This window comes from Tachypleus tridentatus, chromosome 12 (genome assembly GCF_004210375.1).
Source record: "Tachypleus tridentatus isolate NWPU-2018 chromosome 12, ASM421037v1, whole genome shotgun sequence".
In the NCBI taxonomy this organism is placed as follows: Eukaryota; Metazoa; Arthropoda; class Merostomata; order Xiphosura; family Limulidae; genus Tachypleus; species Tachypleus tridentatus.
In genome coordinates, this window is record NC_134836.1 from 128,855,525 (window position 1) to 128,880,384 (window position 24,860).

The 24,860-nt window shown below is 31.3% G+C and overlaps 2 protein-coding genes across 2 annotated transcripts in view; both read right to left on the minus strand.

The window, feature by feature from the left end:
• LOC143235779 (hemocytin-like) overlaps nt 1–23,712 on the minus strand; it is a 39,152-nt gene extending 15,440 nt beyond the window's left edge. Inside the window, exons 1-9 of the mRNA XM_076473981.1 lie at nt 23,670–23,712; nt 21,798–21,971; nt 21,571–21,596; nt 21,109–21,277; nt 19,247–19,330; nt 18,615–18,716; nt 17,061–17,261; nt 10,402–10,499; nt 5,117–5,239 (exon numbers count right to left, since the gene is read on the minus strand). Of these exons, the coding sequence (XP_076330096.1) occupies nt 5,117–5,239; nt 10,402–10,499; nt 17,061–17,261; nt 18,615–18,716; nt 19,247–19,330; nt 21,109–21,277; nt 21,571–21,596; nt 21,798–21,971; nt 23,670–23,712 (1,020 nt within the window). The remainder of the gene's footprint in view (nt 1–5,116; nt 5,240–10,401; nt 10,500–17,060; nt 17,262–18,614; nt 18,717–19,246; nt 19,331–21,108; nt 21,278–21,570; nt 21,597–21,797; nt 21,972–23,669) is intronic.
• Nucleotides 21,798–24,860, minus strand: part of LOC143234670 (hemocytin-like) — a 33,702-nt gene continuing 30,639 nt past the window's right edge. The window contains exons 16-17 of the mRNA XM_076472208.1: nt 23,650–23,988; nt 21,798–21,971 (exon numbers count right to left, since the gene is read on the minus strand). Of these exons, the coding sequence (XP_076328323.1) occupies nt 23,747–23,988 (242 nt within the window). The 3' untranslated portion in view covers nt 21,798–21,971; nt 23,650–23,746. The remainder of the gene's footprint in view (nt 21,972–23,649; nt 23,989–24,860) is intronic.

The following is a 24,860-nucleotide window of genomic DNA, read 5'->3' on the forward strand; positions in this document are numbered from 1 at the left end:
GCTAATTGGTTGCTGGGAATGTCTATTGATGAGTTAGGGTCTCAGATATAGAGTTCTAAGACTATCTTGCAGGCTTCAGTGGTTGGGACTTCTGTAAAGAGGGATATAACATCAAAATGTTGTTTGCTCCTCTATATAAAAAATTTTCTCAACCCATACCAGCTGTTTTTACATGTGTAAAATTCTAAAAGGTTCTTGAAAATTATTGTAAGTTCTACAACATTACAGAAAAATCTTGAAAATTCTTGCAAGTTAGAGAACATTCTCTATCGCTACTCAGCACTGAATCTACGTGAGATGTTCTGTAAAATGGATAACTTTGAAAATTTCATTACCAAGGTCACAAAAGTAAAGTTTGAGGAGAAAAATAGGTCTTTTCCATTTACTTGAGGCATAAGCAATTAGGAAATATCATTTTCTGCCCAGAAACACGAAAAAGTAAAAATTTTGTAACATAGTGTAATTATTTATGTGGCTAACTTTACCATCATTATACAATCATTTACAGCTTACTTTATCAGATTCAGCATCATTATTTAATTATTTATGTGGATAACTTTATTAGACTCAACATCATAATTATTTATGTGATTGCCTAGGTAATAATGGAAAAGAAAGAAACACTTTTGTACATTAACTTTAGTGGTTAAATTTTAGACTATCCATTCTTAACTATTAAGCTTTCTACTTAACATTTTCAGACCAGCCATCCTTATGCAGAAACTTATGTAGTTAATGTTTTTAGACTAACCATCCTTATAACAATAAATTATGTCTTTTAATTTTTATTGCTTTGAAGTGGCTATAGTTGTCTACAAACAAGAACAGCAGAACATGAACTTAAAGGCAAATATTACATTGTGATTCATATTTGAACACTTAAGTATGAGTTTAACTAACCCTTTAATTATGGTTTGGGTGAAATTCACCAAATTGGAAACCATGAAAGTGTCCATGAGAATAATTATACTGGTATAAAAAACATGAAATTTTGGACAGGTTAATAATTCAAGTTACCAGCACAAGGTTCATTTTGAAAGAAAGAATTATTCATGTTATAAAATTGCTCAGAAAACCACTTGAGGGACATTTTAAGCTTTCAGTTGGTTATTAACATGTCATATATTTAAGAAAGTGTATATTAGAGACACTATTTCTAAAAATGGAAAGAAATGAGCAGGGCCACTCTGTTTGGTTCAGTATATGAGTCATATCTTAGCAAATACAAAAGATAAGAGGTTCTTATCTTATATTCTACATTTTGAATATTGGTAATTTGAGTTCTCAATTCATACAAAACTAAAGACTTTGTATTTTGTCATCAGAAGCATCTAATGTGAACCAATGCTGCATTCAAAAAGCAATGTTCAGGTGCATTTGTTTTAAAATATTTATTTTTAATAAAATTGTAAATGCAAGTTGACAAACATGATGACATGGACTTTTACCTGCAATCCATATGGAAAGGGTTAATTAAAGTCACACTTCATGCATTTAAGTAGACTGGCTAACTGTAAATTATTTAGATGGTTAAATGAAATTCAATTCAAAGCCATAAGATATTCAAAGGTTGTCATAATTTATTTCTTATTCTAATTCGTAGAATTATCTTTTTCTGATATATATGACCTTTTTATCTCTTAACTAATTATACACGTACTACCATAAATATATTAACATAACCAGAAGTTAAATAAACTATCATCCAAAATAAACATCTTTACCTAAAGAACCACTAACAGAACTAAAAGAAGGGATCTACTTACATCTTTACCTAATGAACCACTAACAGAGCAAAAAGAAGGGATCTACTTACATCTTTACCTAAAGAACCACTAACAGAACTAAAAGAAGGGATCTACTTACATCTTTACCTAATGAACCACTAACAGAGCAAAAAGAAGGGATCTACTTACATCTTTACCTAATGAACCACTAACAGAACATAAAGAAGGGATCTACTTACATCTTTACCTAATGAACCACTAACAGAGCAAAAAAAAGGGATCTACTTACATCTTTACCTAATGAACCACTAACAGAACATAAAGAAGGGATCTACTTACATCTTTACCTAATGAACCACTGACAGAGCAAAAAAAGGGATCTACTTACATCTTTACCTAATGAACCACTAACAGAGCAACAAGAAGGGACCTACTTACATCTTTACCTAATGAACCACTGACAGAGCAAAAAAAAGGGATCTACTTACATCTTTACCTAATGAACCACTAACAGAGCAAAAAGAAGGGATCTACTTACATCTTTACCTAATGAACCACTAACAGAACAAAAAGAAGAGATCTACTTACATCTTTACCTAATGAACCACTAATAGAACCAAAAGAATGGATCTACTTACATCTTTACCTAATGAACCACTAACAGAACAAAAAGAAGGGATCAACTTACATCTTTACCTAATGAACCACTAACAGAACAAAAAAAAGGATCTACTTACATCTTTACCTAATGAACCACTAACAGAACATAAAGAAGGGATCTACTTACATCTTTACTTAATGAACCACTAACAGAGCAAAAAAAAGGGATCTACTTACATCTTTACCTAATGAACCACTAACAGAGCAACAAGAAGGGATCTACTTACATCTTTACTTAATGAACCACTAACAGAGCAAAAAAAAGGGATCTACTTACATCTTTACCTAATGAACCACTAACAGAGCAACAAGAAGGGATCGACTTACATCTTTACCTAATGAACCACTAACAGAACAAAAAGAAGGGATCCACTTACATCTTTACCTAATGAACCATTAACAGAACAAAAAGAAGGGATCTACATACATCTTAACCTAATGAACCACTAACAGAACAAAAAGAAGGGATCCACTTACATCTTTACCTAATGAACCACTAACAGAACAAAAAAAAGGATCTACTTACATCTTTACCTAATGAACCACTAACAGAACATAAAGAAGGGATCTACTTACATCTTTACTTAATGAACCACTAACAGAGCAAAAAAAAGGGATCTACTTACATCTTTACCTAATGAACCACTAACAGAACAAAAAGAAGGGATCTACTTACATCTTTACCTAATGAACCACTAACAGAACAAAAAGAAGGGATCTACTTACATCTTTACCTAATGAACCACTAACAGAGCAAAAAAAAGGGATCTACTTACATCTTTACCTAATGAACCACTAACAGAGCAAAAAGAAGGGATCTACTTACATCTTTACCTAATGAACCACTAACAGAGCAAAAAAAGAAGGGATCTACTTACATCTTTACCTAATGAACCACTAACAGAACAAAAAGAAGGGATCTACTTACATCTTTACCTAATGAACCACTAACAGAACAAAAAGAAGGGATCTACTTACATCTTTACCTAATGAACCACTAACAGAACAAAAAGAAGGGATCTACTTACATCTTTACCTAATGAACCACTAACAGAACAAAAAGAAGGGATCTACTTACATCTTTACCTAATGAACCACTAACAGAACAAAAAGAAGGGATCTACTTACATCTTTACCTAATGAACCACTAACAGAGCAAAAAGAAGGGATCTACTTACATCTTTACCTAATGAACCACTAACAGAACTAAAAGAAGGGATCTACTTACATCTTTACCTAATGAACCACTAACAGAACAAAAAGAAGGGATCTACTTACATCTTTACCTAATGAACCACTAACAGAACAAAAAGAAGTGATCTACTTACATCTTTACCTAATGAACCACTAACAGAACAAAAAGAAGGGATCTACTTACATCTTTACCTAATGAATCACTAATAGAACAAAAAGAAGGGATCTACTTACATCATTACCTAATGAACCACTAACAGAACAAAAAGAATGGATCTACTTACATCTTTACCTAATGAACCACTAACAGAACAAAAAGAATGGATCTACTAACATCTTTACCTGATGAACCACTAACAGAACAAAAAGAAGGGATCTACTTACATCTTTACCTAATGAACCACTAATAGAACAAAAACAAGGGATCTACTTACATCTTTACCTAATGAACCACTAACAGAACAAAAAGAATGGATCTACTTACATCTTTACCTAATGAACCACTAACAGAACAAAAAGAAGGGATCTACTTACATCTTTACCTAATGAACCACTAACAGAGCAAAAAGAAGGGATCTACTTACATCTTTACCTAATGAATCACTAATAGAACAAAAAGAAGGGATCTACTTACATCATTACCTAATGAACCACTAACAGAACAAAAAGAATGGATCTACTAACATCTTTACCTGATGAACCACTAACAGAACAAAAAGAAGGGATCTACTTACATCTTTACCATAATGAACCACTAATAGAACAAAAACAAGGGATCTACTTACATCTTTACCTAATGAATCACTAATAGAACAAAAAGAAGGGATCTACTTACATCATTACCTAATGAACCACTAACAGAACAAAAAGAAGGGATCCACTTACATCTTTACCTAATGAACCACTAACAGAACAAAAAGAAGGGATCTACTTACATCTTTACCTAATGAACCACTAACAGAACAAAAAGAAGAGATCCACTTACATCTTTACCTAATGAACCACTAACAGAACAAAAAGAAGGGATCTACTTACATCTTTACCTAATGAACCACTAACAGAACAAAAAGAAGGGATCTACTTACATCTTTACTTAATGAACCACTAACAGAGCAAAAAAAAGGGATCTACTTACATCTTTACCTAATGAACCACTAACAGAGGAAAAAGAAGGGATCTACTTACATCTTTACCTAATGAACCACTAACAGAGCAAAAAGAAGGGATCTACTTACATCTTTACCTAATGAACCACTAACAGAACAAAAAGAAGGGATCTACTTACATCTTTACCTAATGAACCACTAACAGAACAAAAAGAAGTGATCTACTTACATCTTTACCTAATGAACCACTAACAGAACAAAAAGAAGGGATCTACTTACATCTTTACCTAATGAATCACTAATAGAACAAAAAGAAGGGATCTACTCACATCATTACCTAATGAACCACTAACAGAACAAAAAGAAGGGATCTACTTACATCTTTACCTAATGAACCACTAATAGAACAAAAACAAGGGATCTACTTACATCTTTGTCAATGAAATCAGATATCTTGGGGCAAATTTCCACACGACAGTTAAATGTAAATTTCCCATTACTTCCTGTGCATGTGCAGTTTCGACACAGTCCATCAGGCCAAGTGGAATCAGGCTTGCAAGATAAAAATACAAAAATGTTTAGAACTGAATTTTAATCAACTGTATTACTAACAATATTATATGATTGTCTATCAAGGAACTTTTGAAAATTATTTATAAATTGCTCACTACAGAAAACAATTATTCAAATAATTTAATTAACTACATATAACCAATGTTAGATCTATTGCTATAATTAGAAAGAAATCATACAAACATATTAACACAAAGTATACAGTTTATAAATATAATTTTACACATCTGTTGTCCTTCTTAATTCAACCTAGTATAGAATGAGTCTGAAAATAATATCATAAAGTGTATGGACAGGGCCTAAAAGTTAAGAACTTTATCAATAAGAAGGTTGGGTGTGGCCAATCAACAAGAAAGGGGAAGTTGATTATTATATTATATAAAGAAAGTTATGGGTGACAAAGGTAAAAGAGAGTATTCTAATACTAACACAATATTAGAGTGTATAGACAGGGTCTACCAGTTAAGAACAATAATGAGAAGGTTGGGTGTGGCCAATCAGCACGAAAGGGGAAGTTGATTATTATATTATATAAAGAAAGTTATGGGTGACAAAGGTAAAACAGAGTATTCTAATACTAACACAATATCAGAGTGTATAGACAGGGTCTACCAGTTAAGAACAATAATGAGAAGGTTGGGTGTGGCCAATGAACAAGAAAGGGGAAGTTGATTATTATATTATATAAAGAAGGTTATGGGTGACAAAGGTAAAACACAGTATTCTAGTACTAACACAATATCAGAGTGTATAGACAGGGTCTACCAGTTAAGAACAATAATGAGAAGGTTGGGTGTGGCCAATCAGCACGAAAGGGAAGTTGATTATTATATTATATAAAGAAAGTTATGGGTGACAAGGTAAAACACAGTATTCTAGTACTAACACAATATCAGAGTGTATAGACAGGGTCTATCAGTTAAGAACAATAATGAGAAGGTTGGGTGTGGCCAATCAGCACGAAAGGGGAAGTTGATTATTATATTATATAAAGAAAGTTATGGGTGACAAAGGTAAAACACAGTATTCTAGTACTAACACAATATCAGAGTGTATAGACAGGGTCTACCAGTTAAGAACAATAATGAGAAGGTTGGGTGTGGCCAATCAGCACGAAAGGGGAAGTTGATTATTATATTATATAAAGAAAGTTATGGGTGACAAAGGTAAAACACAGTATTCTAGTACTAACACAATATCAGAGTGTATAGACAGGGTCTATCAGTTAAGAACAATAATGAGAAGGTTGGGTGTGGCCAATCAGCACGAAAGGGGAAGTTGATTATTATATTATATAAAGAAAGTTATGGGTGACAAAGGTAAAAGAGATGATTCAGGTGCTAAAACAATATCGCACAGTACAGACAGAATCTACCAGTTGAGAACTTCATCAAGAAAAAGGTTGTGTGTTTCCTATGCACAAGAGAGGGAAGTTGATTACTATATTACATAAAGAAAATTATGGGTGATAAAGATAAAATAGACTGTTCTACTGCTATGACAATATGATCCTGTGCACATAAGAGAGAAAGTTGAGTAGTAGAGTGCTAAGACATTATTGTAGAGTGGATGGAAAAGTTTGTCAGTTTAGAATTCCATACAGAAGTGATACCAACAATTTAAAGAGTCAAAGAGCTTGTCAAACACAAAAGGAGTTGCAATGAGTTGATCCTATACATATAACATTGTCAGATGACATTACCTTCTTTCTTATGGGGTCATATGAAGGACATTATCCACAGATACGCACAATACAAATGTTAAGAAAGGTGGACATGTACATATGTTTGTTTAAATTTCACAGATACCAACAATACAACCATTAAGAAAGGAAGACATGTACATATTTTGTTTAAATTCCACAGATATCAACAAAACAACTGTTAAGAAACGTAGACATGTGCATTTGTTTAAATTCCACAAATACCAACAAAACAACTGTTAAGAAAGGTAGACAAGTACATTTGTTTAAATTCCACAGATACCAACAACACAACTATTAAGAAAGGAAGACATGCACATATGTTTGTTTAAATTCCACAGATACCAACAATACAACTATTAAGAAAGGAAGACATGCATATATGTTTGTTTAAATTCCACAGGTACCAACAATACAACTATTAAGAAAGGTAGACATGTACATTTGTTTAAATTCCACAGATACGAACAATACAACTATTAAGAAAGGTAGACATGTACATTTGTTTAAATTCCACAGATACCAACAATACAACTGTTATGAAAGGTAGACAAGTATGTACATTTGTTTAAATTCCACAGATACCAACAATACAACTGTTAAGAAAGGTAGACAAGTTTGTACATTTGTTTAAATTCCACAGATACCAACAATACAACTGTTAAGAAAGGTAGACAAGTATGTACATTTGTTTACATTCCACAGATACCAACAATACAACTGTTATGAAAGGTAGACAAGTATGTACATTTGTTTTAATCCCACAGATACCAACAATACAACTGTTATGAAAGGTAGACAAGTATGTACATTTGTTTTAATCCCACAGATACCAACAATACAACTGTTAAAAAAGGTAGACAAGTTTGTACATTTGTGTAAATTCCACAGATACCAACAATACAACTGTTAAGAAAAGTAGACAAGTATGTACATTTGTTTAAATTTCACAGATACCAACAATACAACTGTTAAGAAAAGTAGACAAGTATGTACATTTGTTTAAATTCAACAGATACCAACAATACAACTGTTAAGAAAAGTAGACAAGTATGTACATTTGTTTAAATTTCACAGATACCAACAATACAACTATTAAGAAAAGTAGACAAGTATGTACATTTGTTTAAATTCCACAGATACCAACAATACAACTGTTAAGAAAAGTAGACAAGTGTTTACATTTGTTTAAATTCCACAGATACCAACAATACAACTGTTAAGTAGTTAAACATTATAATATTCTTTTCATGTAAATTATGTGGTCATGGTTAATAACTATTCATTTCTTACTTAAACAGTTACTTTTTAAAGTTCTTAGACATTACTGAATACTTCATGCAAAATCATGAGAAACTTTTTTGTAATGAATCTTGTATTCAGTATTAAATTGGTAATTACTTTGAAATGCTGTAAACACTTAAAACAAACAGCTGTGAGATTGTGTTTGAAGTGAAATACTTATTGTTTCCATGTTCCTAGGATTAAATAAAAAATTTTTATATTGAAACTAATAATATAACATTTGATCCATAAGATTACACCTCTAAATTAACCCTTTCATGACAGACTTGGGACAACACAAATGAATACACATTTACGTATTTGAACTATAACCGTTGTAATAGACTTTTAGTAAATGTTAAAAGACTTGTTTTATTAATGAAGTATCTTTAGTAAAGATTTATTTGTGAAAATAATGAATCTGTTTTGTTACTAGTCTGAGTGCAAAGTGATTTAATGTTATGTTTTGTTACTAGTCTGAGTGCAAAGTGATCTAATGTTATGGTTAAAAACTATTTTTCATCTCAAAATATTATATGTGTAATTTCTAAAACCCCCTAAATACATTTCAAATGTTTGTTTTCAGTGATACTTTATATTATGTGTTATTTTCTATACCTTAACTATGAGGGGTGGGGGTTGTACACATGACCAACCCTGTAACTGTAATAAAAATTAGGAAATAACTGCAAATTGGCTTTTCTCATTCTAGAACGATAATAGATTATTACACAAATGTAAAAATGTTTAGTTTAAATTGCTGAAGTCTCATTATTTATTATATTTACCTTCAGGCCATTCCTGGCTAACACTACAAAATTTGTATTGATGTAGTGCATGTGTACTCATTTTACTGTATTCAATAATATAACACTGACCTTAAGTGGACTAGTATTTTGTAATATACAGTCACATTTCAATAATTATACTTTGTATATGATTACAGATTAATACTATTTATAAACAAGTTATTAAACTTATTTTTTTTTAAATACATTAAATAAAGAAGTAAAGCAAACAATTATCTCTTCTTGATTGGTTGATTATTCTTGTTTCTTGCTAAACCTTAAGAAATTTTTGCACATGGAGAATGTGAAATAATTTTTTTTTGTTTTACATGCACATTGAAATAACCACAAAATCATAAATTACCATATTGGTACTATAGAATTTCATTATAATTTATCAAATTAAGTAACTGAGATGTATATCAGCCTAAAAGAAAAAAAAAAAAATTCCCACCAAACTAAAGATGTAACCTATCTCCTTGAATTCTTGTTTGGAAAAAGTGATATGGTGTCTTAACACATGAAAATGACCGGGAAAGCCATGAGGGGAAATTCTAAGGTTTTGATTGGTTAGTTACATATCATATACACAAATAAGTGTTTATAAGGAACTGTTTCCAAAAATAGAAAGAGGTGACCGAGGCCACTGTGTTTGATATAGTTCATACGCAATATCTCAGCAAAATTAAAAGATACGAGGTTCTTATTTTATACTCTAGCTTGTCAGTATAGGTAATCTGAGTCCCCAATTTGTACAAAACTATAGACCTAGTATTTTGACATAATAAACATCTAATTTGAACCTGTGGTGCATTCAACATACCACACGACTCACTAAAAAATCAATATTTAGGTGTTAATATTTGTTTTGAATTAATAAATTAACTAATATACAATACTAAAACTTGAATTATAATCTACAATTTGATACCAAACATACTCAAATAAATTTATAAAATAGACGTTAAATAAAGTTTTAAATGCAAATCAACAAACATGATGACATGGCCTTTGACCTGTGATTCTGCAAGATAAGACTAAGCAAATTTTCATTGCAAACAAACACCCAGAAACTTGCATCAGGAGGTTTCTCACGTAATGAACTAAAATGATGTAAAATTACACATACATTCCTAAATCTCTTTTAAACTAAGTGTAAAATATAAGAACCTTGCTATTTTTATATAAGATTTCATTACACCTGCATGGCATAGTACCCATTGTATCTTATAGTTTCTTTGTATGACTGCCACTTATCTTTCCGAAGCATGCCTGTAAATATGTAGGATGACCTACAATTTTCTATGATTATATGTAACTAAAATTAAAAGCCACTAAATTTTTCTTCAACCCTAAACACATGTTACCTCATATTCTCGACTGTACTGCTCTTCAGGCTTTAATTTTCTCTCCATTCCATCCACTGTTTCGTACGTGTGCTTATAAACACACACATCTTTCTTCTCTAATAAAACCAGAAAAGCAAAGAAAAATAAAATAAGTATAGTAAGAAATAAATTTAACTTTATTAAACATACAATGTAATGAACAGAGGAACACAAAGATTTTACTTACAGAATTACCAAACTGTAAACTCCATTGAAAAAGCCAAAAAGATTGTTAAAGGTTAGGGTGTGACCCATAGAGTGAAACTTTCAGTTTTATGCCTTTTCATTCTATACTGTTTCTGCATTTAAATCCAGCATGTACAGAGATGCCAACTAGTTCAAATGACTGAATGTAATGATTGTAGACAGAGCCCTTTCACAGTTTTAGTCCTTTTAGATTTACCAGAAACAAGACAATCTGATGAACAAGGCCTCTTTTTTTCCAGCTTGTGAACGATTGCATTGATGTTTCTATGCCGCTTAGAAAACTAGAAATACCCATCTACAAGAGCGCTGATTGGCTGACAAGCACTGATAACATAACTATGGATTCCCCCACTTATCCAGTATGGAGAAGCACTGCACTCAAACTATTGGTAGACGTGGGAGATACAAATATTTTTTATTATTTCAAGCACAAACATGATTATTGCAAGTAGCCATTTGGACTATGTCTTTTATTTAGTATGAAAATTTATTTGTATCTAGCTAGAAATTTTCTTTTCACCCCTTTCAAGCCCTGGGGGAACAATTTATCACTTTATTGTATAGGCCTATATAATATATAATAATTTGGGAGTTGCAACAAGTCGTAATATTTGTCTGTATGAGTGTATAGTCATAATGTAGACACCAAAATCGTAATGATTACTCACAAATCGTAATGGTTGACATCTTTGTAAGTGTTTTAGAAAATAAGATATGTAACATATTGTCAAACATAAAAAATTAACATACTTTAAATATTACAAAAATAAATATCCATGTGCAGTTAATGAGGAGGTTATTATTCAAGTAGAATAAATAGGCATATCAATATTCAGTTGATGAGGTGGATATTATTCAGGTAGAATGGATAGGCATATCAATATTCAGTTGATGAGGTGGTTATTATTCAGGTAGAATGGATAGGCATATCAATATTCAGTTGATGAGGTGGTTATTATTCAGGTAGAATGGATAGGCATATCAATATTCAGTTGATGAGGTGGTTATTATTCAGGTAGAATGGATAGGTATGTCAACATTCAGTTGATGAGGTGGTTATTATTCAGGTAGAATGGATAGGCATATCAATATTCAGTTGATGAGACAGTTATTATTCAGGTAGAATTGATAGGCATGTCAATATTCAGTTGATGAGATGGTTATTATTCAGGTAGAATGGATAGGCATATCAATATTCAGTTGATGAGGTGGATATTATTCAGGTAGAATGGATAGGCATATCAATATTCAGTTGATGAGGTGGATATTATTCAGGTAGAATGGATAGGCATATCAATATTCAGTTGATGAGATGGTTATTAATCATATAGAATGGATAGGCATATCAATATTCAGTTGATGAGGTGGTTATTATTCAGGTAGAATGGATAGGCATATCAATATTCAGTTGATGAGGTGGTTATTATTCAGGTAGAATGGATAGGTATGTCAACATTCAGTTGATGAGGTGGTTATTATTCAGGTAGAATGGATAGGCATATCAATATTCAGTTGATGAGACAGTTATTATTCAGGTAGAATTGATAGGCATGTCAATATTCAGTTGATGAGATGGTTATTATTCAGGTAGAATGGATAGGCATATCAATATTCAGTTGATGAGGTGGTTATTATTCAGGTAGAATGGATAGGTATGTCAACACTCAGTTGATGAGGTGGTTATTATTCAGGTAGAATGGATAGGCATATCAATATTCAGTTGATGAGACAGTTATTATTCAGGTAGAATTGATAGGCATGTCAATATTCAGTTGATGAGATGGTTATTATTCAGGTAGAATGGATAGGCATATCAATATTCAGTTGATGAGATGGTTATTATTCAGGTAGAATGGATAGGCATATCAATATTCAGTTGATGAGGTGGTTATTATTCAGGTAGAATGGATAGGTATGTCAACATTCAGTTGATGAGGTGGTTATTATTCAAGTAGAATGGATAGGCATATCAATATTCAGTTGATGAGGTGGTTATTATTCAAGTGGAATGGATAGGCATATCAATATTCAGTTGATGAGATGGTTATTAATCAGGTAGAATGGATAGGCATATCAATATTCAGTTGATGAGGTGGTTATTATTCAGGTTTAATGGATAGGCATATCAATATTCAGTTGATGAGGTGGTTATTATTCAGGTAGAATGGATAGGCATGTCAATATTCAGTTGATGAGATGGTTATTATTCAGGTAGAATGGATAGGCATGTCAATATTCAGTTGATGAGATGGTTATTATTCAGGTAAAATGGATAGGTATGTCAACATTCAGTTGATGAGGTGGTTATTATTCAGGTAGAATGGATAGGCATGTCAATATTCAGTTGATGAGATGGTTATTATTCAGGTAGAATGGATAGGCATATCAATATTCAGTTGATGAGATGGTTATTATTCAGGTAGAATGGATAGGCATATCAATATTCAGTTGATGAGGTGGTTATTATTCAGGTAGAATGGATAGGTATGTCAACATTCAGTTGATGAGGTGGTTATTATTCAAGTAGAATGGATAGGCATATCAATATTCAGTTGATGAGATGGTTATTATTCAAGTGGAATGGATAGGCATATCAATATTCAGTTGATGAGATGGTTATTAATCAGGTAGAATGGATAGGCATATCAATATTCAGTTGATGAGGTGGTTATTATTCAGGTAGAATGGATAGGCATATCAATATTCAGTTGATGAGATGGTTATTAATCAGGTAGAATGGATAGGCATATCAATATTCAGTTGATGAGGTGGATATTATTCAGGTAGAATGGATAGGCATATCAATATTCAGTTGATGAGATGGTTATTAATCAGGTAGAATGGATAGGCATATCAATATTCAGTTGATGAGGTGGTTATTATTCAGGTAGAATGGATAGGCATATCAATATTCAGTTGATGAGGTGGTTATTATTCAGGTAGAATGGATAGGCATATCAATATTCAGTTGATGAGGTGGTTATTATTCAGGTAGAATGGATAGGTATGTCAACATTCAGTTGATGAGGTGGTTATTATTCAGGTAGAATGGATAGGTATGTCAACATTCAGTTGATGAGGTGGTTATTATTCAAGTAGAATGGATAGGCATATCAATATTCAGTTGATGAGGTGGTTATTATTCAAGTGGAATGGATAGGCATATCAATATTCAGTTGATGAGATGGTTATTAATCAGGTAGAATGGATAGGCATATCAATATTCAGTTGATGAGGTGGTTATTATTCAGGTTTAATGGATAGGCATATCAATATTCAGTTGATGAGGTGGTTATTATTCAGGTAGAATGGATAGGCATGTCAATATTCAGTTGATGAGATGGTTATTATTCAGGTAGAATGGATAGGCATGTCAATATTCAGTTGATGAGATGGTTATTATTCAGGTAGAATTGATAGGCATATCAATATTCAGTTGATGAGACAGTTATTATTCAGGTATAATTGATAGACATGTCAATATTCAGTTGATGAGATGGTTATTATTCAGGTAGAATGGATAGGCATATCAATATTCAGTTGATGAGATGGTTATTATTCAGGTAGAATGGATAGGCATATCAATATTCAGTTGATGAGATGGTTATTAATCAGGTAGAATGGATAGGCATATCAATATTCAGTTGATGAGATGGTTATTAATCAGGTAGAATGGATAGGCATATCAATATTCAGTTGATGAGGTGGTTATTATTCAGGTTTAATGGATAGGCATATCAATATTCAGTTGATGAGGTGGTTATTATTCAGGTAGAATGGATAGGCATGTCAATATTCAGTTGATGAGATGGTTATTATTCAGGTAGAATGGATAGGCATGTCAATATTCAGTTGATGAGATGGTTATTATTCAGGTAGAATTGATAGGCATGTCAATATTCAGTTGATGAGATGGTTATTATTCAGGTAGAATGGATAGGCATATCAATATTCAGTTGATGAGGTGGTTATTATTCAGGTAGAATGGATAGGTATGTCAACATTCAGTTGATGAGGTGGTTATTATTCAGGTAGAATGGATAGGCATATCAATATTCAGTTGATGAGACAGTTATTATTCAGGTATAATTGATAGACATGTCAATATTCAGTCGATGAGATGGTTATTATTCAGGTAGAATGGATAGGCATATCAATATTCAGTTGATGAGATGGTTATTATTCAGGTAGAATGGATAGGCATATCAATATTCAGTTGATGAGGTGGTTATTATTCAGGTAGAATGGATAGGTATGTCAACATTCAGTTGATGAGGTGGTTATTATTCAAGTAGAATGGATAGGCATATCAATATTCAGTTGATGAGGTGGTTATTATTCAAGTGGAATGGATAGGCATATCAATATTCAGTTGATGAGATGGTTATTAATCAGGTAGAATGGATAGGCATATCAATATTCAGTTGATGAGGTGGTTATTATTCAGGTTTAATGGATAGGCATATCAATATTCAGTTGATGAGGTGGTTATTATTCAGGTAGAATGGATAGGCATGTCAATATTCAGTTGATGAGATGGTTATTATTCAGGTAGAATGGATAGGCATGTCAATATTCAGTTGATGAGATGGTTATTATTCAGGTAAAATGGATAGGTATGTCAACATTCAGTTGATGAGGTGGTTATTATTCAGGTAGAATGGATAGGCATGTCAATATTCAGTTGATGAGGTGGTTATTATTCAGTAAAGTTGGTATGTGATTTAATTTTAATCATGGCATACTCTCATGGCTCTTATGTATGTTATTCTGGTCAAGAAACCTTGCTATGGTTCAAACATATCCAATTCTGGTAAAAACAAATCTTTCTAATATTCTAACATATCCAATGCTGGTCAAGAAACCTTCCTATAATTCTAACATATCCAATACTAGTCGAGAAACCATTCCACAGTTCTAAAATATCCAATTCTAACTAGGAGACCACTTCATCATGATGATATACCTGATTATAACCAAGGAACTTTTTCACAAATACAATGGTTAAAACATTATTTGCACTTAACTAGTGATTAACTTTATGGTAACCTCCCCATGGTCAATATTTTAATAATTTACCAATAATTACAAATCCCATCATGCCACAAATTATATCATGGACATACATATATTCAAAACATTTTTACTCAGCTGGGAACATTGTTTTCTTATGACAACAATAGAGCCAGTATGGTTGCTTGGGAAATGTTGAAAACTGTGTATTCTACCCAACCTTGTTCAACTTATACATCATGGCCTTTCACATTGAAAATTAAAATTATTAATAAATATGAATTTGAAAACATTTCTAATATATCTTGGAAGTTAGAAACATTAATAAAATAGAGACTTTTAAACCGTTTTAACTGTACCTTGAAATTTAAAAATGTTTAAAACAAATAAGAGGCAAGGAAAATTGAGACTAAACTGTTATTACAACTGTTTGTGAACCTCGTGTAACTTAAACTCTCAGTGTTTTAGGGACATTCAGACCTCCAAGAAAAACCTGTATTTCTTAACAAACTCTCAGTGTTTTAGGGACATTCAAACCTCCAAGAAAAACCTGTATTTCTTAACAAACTCTCAGTGTTTTAGGGACATTTAGACCTACTAGAAGAACCTGTATATCTTTACAAGCTCTTAGTGTTTTAGGGACACTCAGATCTCCAAGAAAGATCTGTATTTCTTAAAAAAACTCTCAGTGTTTTAGGGACATTCAGACCTCCAAGAAAGGTCTGTATTTATTAAAAAAACTCTCAGTGTTTTAGGGACATTCAGACCTCCAAGAAAGACCTGTATTTCTTAATAAACTCTCAGTGTTTTAGGGACATTCAAACCTCCAAGAAAAACCTGTATTTCTTAACAAACTCTGTGTATTAGGGACATTTAGACCTACTAGAAGAACCTGTATATCTTTACAAGCTCTTAGTGTTTTAGGGACAATCAGACCTCCAAGAAAGACCTGTATTTCCTAATAAGCTCTCAATATTTTAGGGACAGTCTGACCTCCAAGAAAGACATGTATTTCCCAAAAAGATCTCAGTATTTTAGGGACAGCCTGACCTAAAAAAAAGACAAGTAAGCATTTCTTAATGGCTTTTAGTGTTTTAGAAACATTAAGACCACCAAGAAGAACATGCAAGAATTTCTTATGAAAACCAATAATGAATTTCTTGATGAAGATCCAGTTTGGGTATGAAAATCAAAATTCCTTCACCTGTTTGAGCCTTTGGTATAAACAGAGAATAAAAAAAAGGCTACAGTTACACTATCTAACACAAACCTTCTCAATATATGTTATATACATGAAAATTTCACTCTCTTGAACTAATACTTCTCTTAACCAAATAAATAAATTTCAAAGTACACTTGAATGGTTAAATGACTAATAAAATAATGAATCAGATCATAACTTTTTGTGCACAACTTACCACAAGTACTTATGTTACAACATACACCTTTGTTGACTTGAAGTTCAAAACCTTTGGGGCAATCAGGAACAGGAGGACATTTGTTCAGATAGCACTTTACAACCACCTGTTTGCAGCAGCCAGAGGGGTGGACTTCTGTTCCTTGACCAACGTCCAGTTTAACAGGCCATTCCAGAGGAGGACACATTTTCTCATCACATTCTAATGAGAGAAAAACACAAACGTTAATAATAGTAAAGGAAACTGTACAAAACATAAAGAGCAAACATGAATTATTCATCTAATACCTTTGATACCTTCAATACAGAACCTACACAGAATATCTCAGATAACATATAGAAGCCCATTAAATACTTTAGTGTCATCACTCAACATTTTTATACTACAGAATTTCTAAGAAATGAACAGGTTATTTTATGCTGTGATGACAACTAAGTACAAATCAACACTAACAAGTACCAATATATAAAATAATGTACACAGTATGTAACATACGATGAATCTCTTCTATGAACAACAGCTAAGCATTTTACTTAGGAACACGAAATATACATTGCTATTTACCACAAACATAAACATGATATTATATTTTATAAAAAAACTAAACAAATATTATACATTATTACTTATCATAAACATAAATATGATATTATATTTTAAATAAAACCAAACAACCATACATTGTTGTTCACCATAAATATATTTTACACAAAACCAAAAAATATATATTATTACTTATCACAAACCTAAACAAATTTAATTAAACTAAACTAAACAATTACACATTATTACTTACCATAAACATGATATCATATTTTACACAAAACTAAACAAATATACATTATTACTTATCACAAACATAAAAATAATATATTTTACACAAAACTAATATACATTACTTACCATAATCACATAAATATTATATTATACACAAAACTACACAAATATAGATTGTTATTTACATTAAACATATTATATTTTACACAAAACTAATCAAATATACATTATTACTTATCAAAAACATATTATATTATATTTTAAACTAAAGTAAACTGCTATCCATTATTACTTACCATAAACATGATATTATATTTTACACAAAACTAAACAAATATATATATTATTACTGTCGCAAACCTAAATTTGATATGTATAAACAACTATACATTATTACTTACCATAAATATGATATTTTACTTTAGAAAACTAAACAACTATACATTATTACCTACCATAAATATGATATTTTACTTTACAGAAAACTATACATTATTACGTAACATAAATATGATATTTTACTTTACAGAAAACTATACATTATTACGTAACATAAATATGATATTTTACTTTACAGAAAACTAAACAACTATACATTATTACTTACCATAAATATGATATTTTACTTTACAGAAAACTAAACAACTATACATTATTACGTAACATAAATATGATATTTTACTTTACAGAAAACTAAAAAACTATACATTATTACTTACCACAAACATGATATTATAGTTTACACAATACTAAACAAATGTAAATATTATTACTTACCACAAACATAAACTGGGCATTCTTTACTTGTATCAATCTTGGCCACTTCTCCAAGTTTACAGTCAGGAGGGTTTATCTCTTTACATTTCTTAACTTCCATTTCTGGTGTAATATATTATTAAAAAAATATTATTATTTACAGTGAAAAAAACTGTAAATATTTCTATTCTTTAAAATTATAAATACAAAAACACAATTGTGTCATACAGACACAAACAAAATTATTTTTACAGTTTTTGAAAGGTTATAATACACCAGTGCTGATGTTTGATAATACAAATACAGATGTAAAACAGTTGTAACACAGGAATAAAAAAAGTTGCAACACACAGGTACAGAAAAATTGTAACATAAGAGATATAGAAAAGTTACAATACAAAGATAGAGGAAACTTGTAAGACAGAATTATTGAAAATGTTTAACAAAAGGTATAGAAAAGTTTTAAAGTAGAGATATAAAAGAGTTGTAACACAACATTACAGAAAATATGTAATGTAGAGATACAAAAACTTTAAACAGAGCTTAAAATTAAGTATGATATCAGATTCTGGAAGAAACAGTGCTGATGTAAAGTGAATTATGACATAGAAACTTATCAAATTCTAAAATTACAAACAGAGTGAGACACCTACCACAGATATAAGTCTGACAACAGCTACCATTTTTCGGTGGTATGATTTTCAGGGTCTCGTTTTTGTAATGTAGAGATACAAAAACTTTAAACAGAGCTTAAAATTAAGTATGATATCAGATTCTGGAAGAAACAGTGCTGATGTAAAGTGAATTATGACATAAAAACTTATCAAATTCTAAAATTACAAACAGAGTGAGACACCTACCACAGATATAAGTCTGACAACAGCTACCATTTTTCGGTGGTATGATTTTCAGGGTCTCGTTTTTGTAATGTAGAGATACAAAAACTTTAAACAGAGCTTAAAATTAAGTATGATATCAGATTCTGGAAGAAACAGTGCTGATGTAAAGTGAATTATGACATAAAAACTTATCAAATTCTAAAATTACAAACAGAGTGAGACACCTACCACAGATATAAGTCTGACAACAGCTACCATTTTTTGGTGGTATGATTTTCAGGGTCTCGTTTTTGTAATGTAGAGATACAAAAACTTTAAACAGAGCTTAAAATTAAGTATGATATCAGATTCTGGAAGAAACAGTGCTGATGTAAAGTGAATTATGACATAAAAACTTATCAAATTCTAAAATTACAAACAGAGTGAGACACCTACCACAGATACAAGTCTGACAACAGCTACCATTTTCGGTGGTATGATTTTCAGGGTCTCGTTTTGTAATGTAGAGATACAGAAACTTTAAACAGAGCTTAAAATTAAGTATGATATCAGATTCTGGAAGAAACAGTGCTGATGTAAAGTGAATTATGACATAAAAAACGTATCAAATTCTAAAATTACAAACAGAGTGAGACACCTACCACAGATATAAGTCTGACAACAGCTACCATTTTTTCGGTGGTATGATTTTCAGGGTCTCGTTTTTTGTAATGTAGAGATACAAAACTTTAAACAGAGCTTAAAATTAAGTATGATATCAGATTCTGGAAGAAACAGTGCTGATGTAAAGTGAATTATGACATAAAACTTATCAAATTCTAAAATTACAAACAGAGTGAGACACCTACCACAGATATAAGTCTGACAACAGCTACCATTTTTCGGTGGTATGATTTTCAGGGTCTCGTTTTTGTAATGTAGAGATACAAAAACTTTAAACAGAGCTTAAAATTAAGTATGATATCAGATTCTGGAAGAAACAGTGCTGATGTAAAGTGAATTATGACATAAAAACTTATCAAATTCTAAAATTACAAACAGAGTGAGACACCTACCACAGATATAAGTCTGACAACAGCTACCATTTTTCGGTGGTATGATTTTCAGGGTCTCGTTTTTGTAATGTAGAGATACAAAACTTTAAACAGAGCTTAAAATTAAGTATGATATCAGATTCTGGAAGAAACAGTGCTGATGTAAAGTGAATTATGACATAAAAACTTATCAAATTCTAAAATTACAAACAGAGTGAGACACCTACCACAGATACAAGTCTGACAACAGCTACCATTTTTCGGTGGTATGATTTTCAGGGTCTCGTTTTTGTAATGTAGAGATACAGAAACTTTAAACAGAGCTTAAAATTAAGTATGATATCAGATTCTGGAAGAAACAGTGCTGATGTAAAGTGAATTATGACATAAAAACGTATCAAATTCTAAAATTACAAACAGAGTGAGACACCTACCACAGATACAAGTCTGACAACAGCTACCATTTTTCGGTGGTATGATTTTCAGGGTCTCGTTTTTTGTAATGTAGAGATACAAAAACTTTAAACAGAGCTTAAAATTAAGTATGATATCAGATTCTGGAAGAAACAGTGCTGATGTAAAGTGAATTATGACATAAAAACTTATCAAATTCTAAAATTACAAACAGAGTGAGACACCTACCACAGATATAAGTCTGACAACAGCTACCATTTTTCGGTGGTATGATTTTCAGGGTCTCGTTTATTTTACACACAGGGGTGGGTGGACAGAGAGTTTCTGTGCACTTCACTTTCAAGTCTTCTGTGCAGCTACACTTTTCACATGGTCCTTTACTCCACTCATCTCCCACCTACATTCAAGTAGCATTATTGTAATTCTTGATAAGTCTGAACACCTACAGCACATCTATTGATGGTCACATTCATAAAAATGTGTTGTCTATACACCTTGAACATAAGTACTAATGGCTACACTCATAATAAAATGTTCAGTATAAACACCTGGAACATGTAGAATAACAGTAAAACACATACAACTATGAAATGTTTGCAGTGTATATAAAAGTAACATACACAACAAAACTTTAATTCTAAACATTGCATTAACCATGACAAGATAGAAATATTATTCTACTATACTTACCACATGTCCTTCTGCATCACAGGTTTCTGGAAGTATATGAAAAAAAAAAAATTAAAAATGCATGTTTTCCATACAAAACTTAGTATCATATGTTTATGATACTACTTTCATATTATAAACCTGACAATAAGCAAATACTACTATTTGCTTATAAGAAAATAAAATTGTAGAGTAAATTCAAGGACAATAACATGAAAAATGAGTAGTAATAATTTTGTAACACTTACCACATACAACAGAATCCACACATTCCCCTTGTTTGAGGACTTTATCTTGAGAACAGAAGCACGAGAAGTGAGGTTCTAATGTGCAGTACTGACTGGACAAAGTTTTATAATTATCACAAGTTTTAACACAAGGAGAGCGACATTCAAATATCATATTAGAGGGGCAGTCAAAACCTGTGGAATGGAAACAAAATAAGTTACTTTATTTAGTTAGGTTAAAAAAACAAAAATGCTACATTTTTCTAATTACATGACACAAAATACCTGTTTGTGCATCTACATTCTAACAGCATGTATGCTGTTTAGTTCTTTCATGCACGAACATATATCACTCATATATCTTGTGGTATTCAATTAATGAAAGTAATACAGCATTTAAACCACAATTCTTTATCATTTCAAATCAAGAAACATAATACTAGATCAATACTTTAGATTACTCATATATGTTGTGATATTAAGAAATAAATATAGCTTTTATTTATTTATAATTTCAAAAACATATTACTGCTACATCTTTTGACCAAATTTTGATTATTTTATTATTATTATTTACTTTTATGAATTTCTTCTTCTGAGACTGGCAAAGAGAGATTAAGACTGAAAGATGGTGTATTCCCACCACAATATGGGTCCTTCTTTTATATTCACCTCCAAAACCCAGGGTACATTTTATATCCCAAATAATAGCCTGTACTCATTTTGATTTGTGGAACATTTTTCTTTGTTTGTTATGATATTATTACTCAGAGCTTTAAATTTGCCATTTTTAACACAGTCCTCCCTTTTGATTTTGTTTCTACTTGACTGCTGAATATATATCATGTGTTTTTTAAGCTCCAAGGCTGCTTATGATCACTAGGACAGATTAGAAGCTGACACATGATTGGTATTCCTCAGATAGATTTACCTCAAAGAGAGAAGAGAGTGAGTCGACATCACTATACTTTGGGCTACCCTCTTACCAATGAATAGTGGGATTTACAGGTCAAGCCACCAAACACGTGCATATATATAAAAATGCATGCATTTTGGTAACTAGAAACTCTAATGTTATATAAAAATATCACTTCTTCAGGAACCTTCTGTATCTTAACTTACAGAACTCTCTGCAATTAGTTCAAAGATAAAATCAATTACCTAAAACATAAAGCTGCTGACAAAGGATACAACATCATAATTATTGATAAAGCTGTTAGCAGAATAACGTTCAAGCTGAATATGTCTGAGCTACCTACACTTTCAACTGTTTACAAAAAACACAACTTTCTACAGATAACACACACAGAAGAGATTACCTCTAATTAATTCAAGAAAATAAAAAGTATATCAGAAAATCTAAATTGCCTGTTAAAGTTACAGTATGCCCAGGTCAACAAGTTACAGAATCCCCAGGTCAAACATCAATAGTTAATTTTTAAGAACTGCTGTTGAGTCAACTGAGATCTTTTTCTTTCTCTTTCTTTTTAAATGACAAAAATGTCATTAAACCATTAAATATTACATGTACCACAGTTATTTCATTAAACCACTAAATATTACACGTACCACAGTTATTTCATTAATCTACTAAATATTACATGTACCACAGTTATTTAATTAAACCACTAAATATTACACTACCACAATTATTTCATTAATCTACTAAATATTACACGTACCACAGTTATTTAATTAAACCACTAAACATTACATGTACCACAGTTATTTAATTAAACCACTAAATATTACACGCACTAACGGTTATTTAATTAAACCACTAAATATTACACGCACCACGGTTATTTAATTAAACCACTAAATATTACACGCACCACGGTTATTTAATAAAACCACTAAATATTACACGCACCACAGTTATTTAGTTCCAACCATTTTCCCAGTGAGATACCACGTTTACAGCACTGCTGAGCATACTCAAGTTTAGCACGACACACTGATCTACGGTTTCATACTGTATGACACGTCATTCTTACAAGCTTCTCTGAATGGTATAGGATCAACAACAAATTCACAGGCAGTCGGCGTAAAGTTGCATATTTCTGGGGTGGGGTGGGGATCTTTATCTTAGAGATGGTGCACATCTCTCTGGTTCCATTGGTTAGCCAACTATAGGCAAAGTCTTCTACATTGTCTGTTACATATCCATTCCTATGGTACATGTCATCTGATGCATCAAAATTGCATATTCCTAAATTGTACAGGAAAGTAAGAGTTCAGTACCTTGTTATACATAAGAAATGTTCTATATGACAAATATTCCACTGTTGTTCGGTACCTTGTTATACATAAGAAATGTTCTATATGACAAATATTCCACTGTTGTTCAGTACCTTTTTATACGTAAGAAATGTTCTATATGACAAATATTCCACTGTTGTTCAGTACCTTTTTATACATAAGAAATGTTCTATATGACAAATATTCCACTGTTGTTCAGTACCTTTTTATACATAAGAAATGTTCTATATGACAAATATTTCACTGTTGTTCAGTACCTTTTTATACATAAGAAATGTTCTATATGACAAATATTTCACTGTTGTTCAGTACCTTTTTATACATAAGAAATGTTCTATATGACAAATATTCCACTGTTGTTCAGTACCTTTTTATACATAAGAAATGTTCTATATGACAAATATTCCACTGTTGTTCAGTACCTTTTTATACATAAGAAATGTTCTATATGACAAATATTCCACTGTTGTTCAGTACCTTGTTATACATAAGAAATGTTCTATATGACAAATATTCCACTGTTTGTTGAGTATATAAACATTTCAGCATCAAGTACAACAACAGTACTAGTATTTTTATATACATATGTATATGATAAATTAATGTTTAATGAAAACATGAAATATCAACCATATTCAGACAAGTAGAAGCTAGTTTTCATGGTCAAATAAGATTTTGTATATAGCTCCAATTAATGAGAATCTTCATCAACTGTGTGAGAAGAGAAACCTTCTATAATTATACAATTTCACTATTTTGTTTTTATTTTCTTCATATACTGATTAACTTGAAATATTTGATATAAAACCAAAATTAACTTGA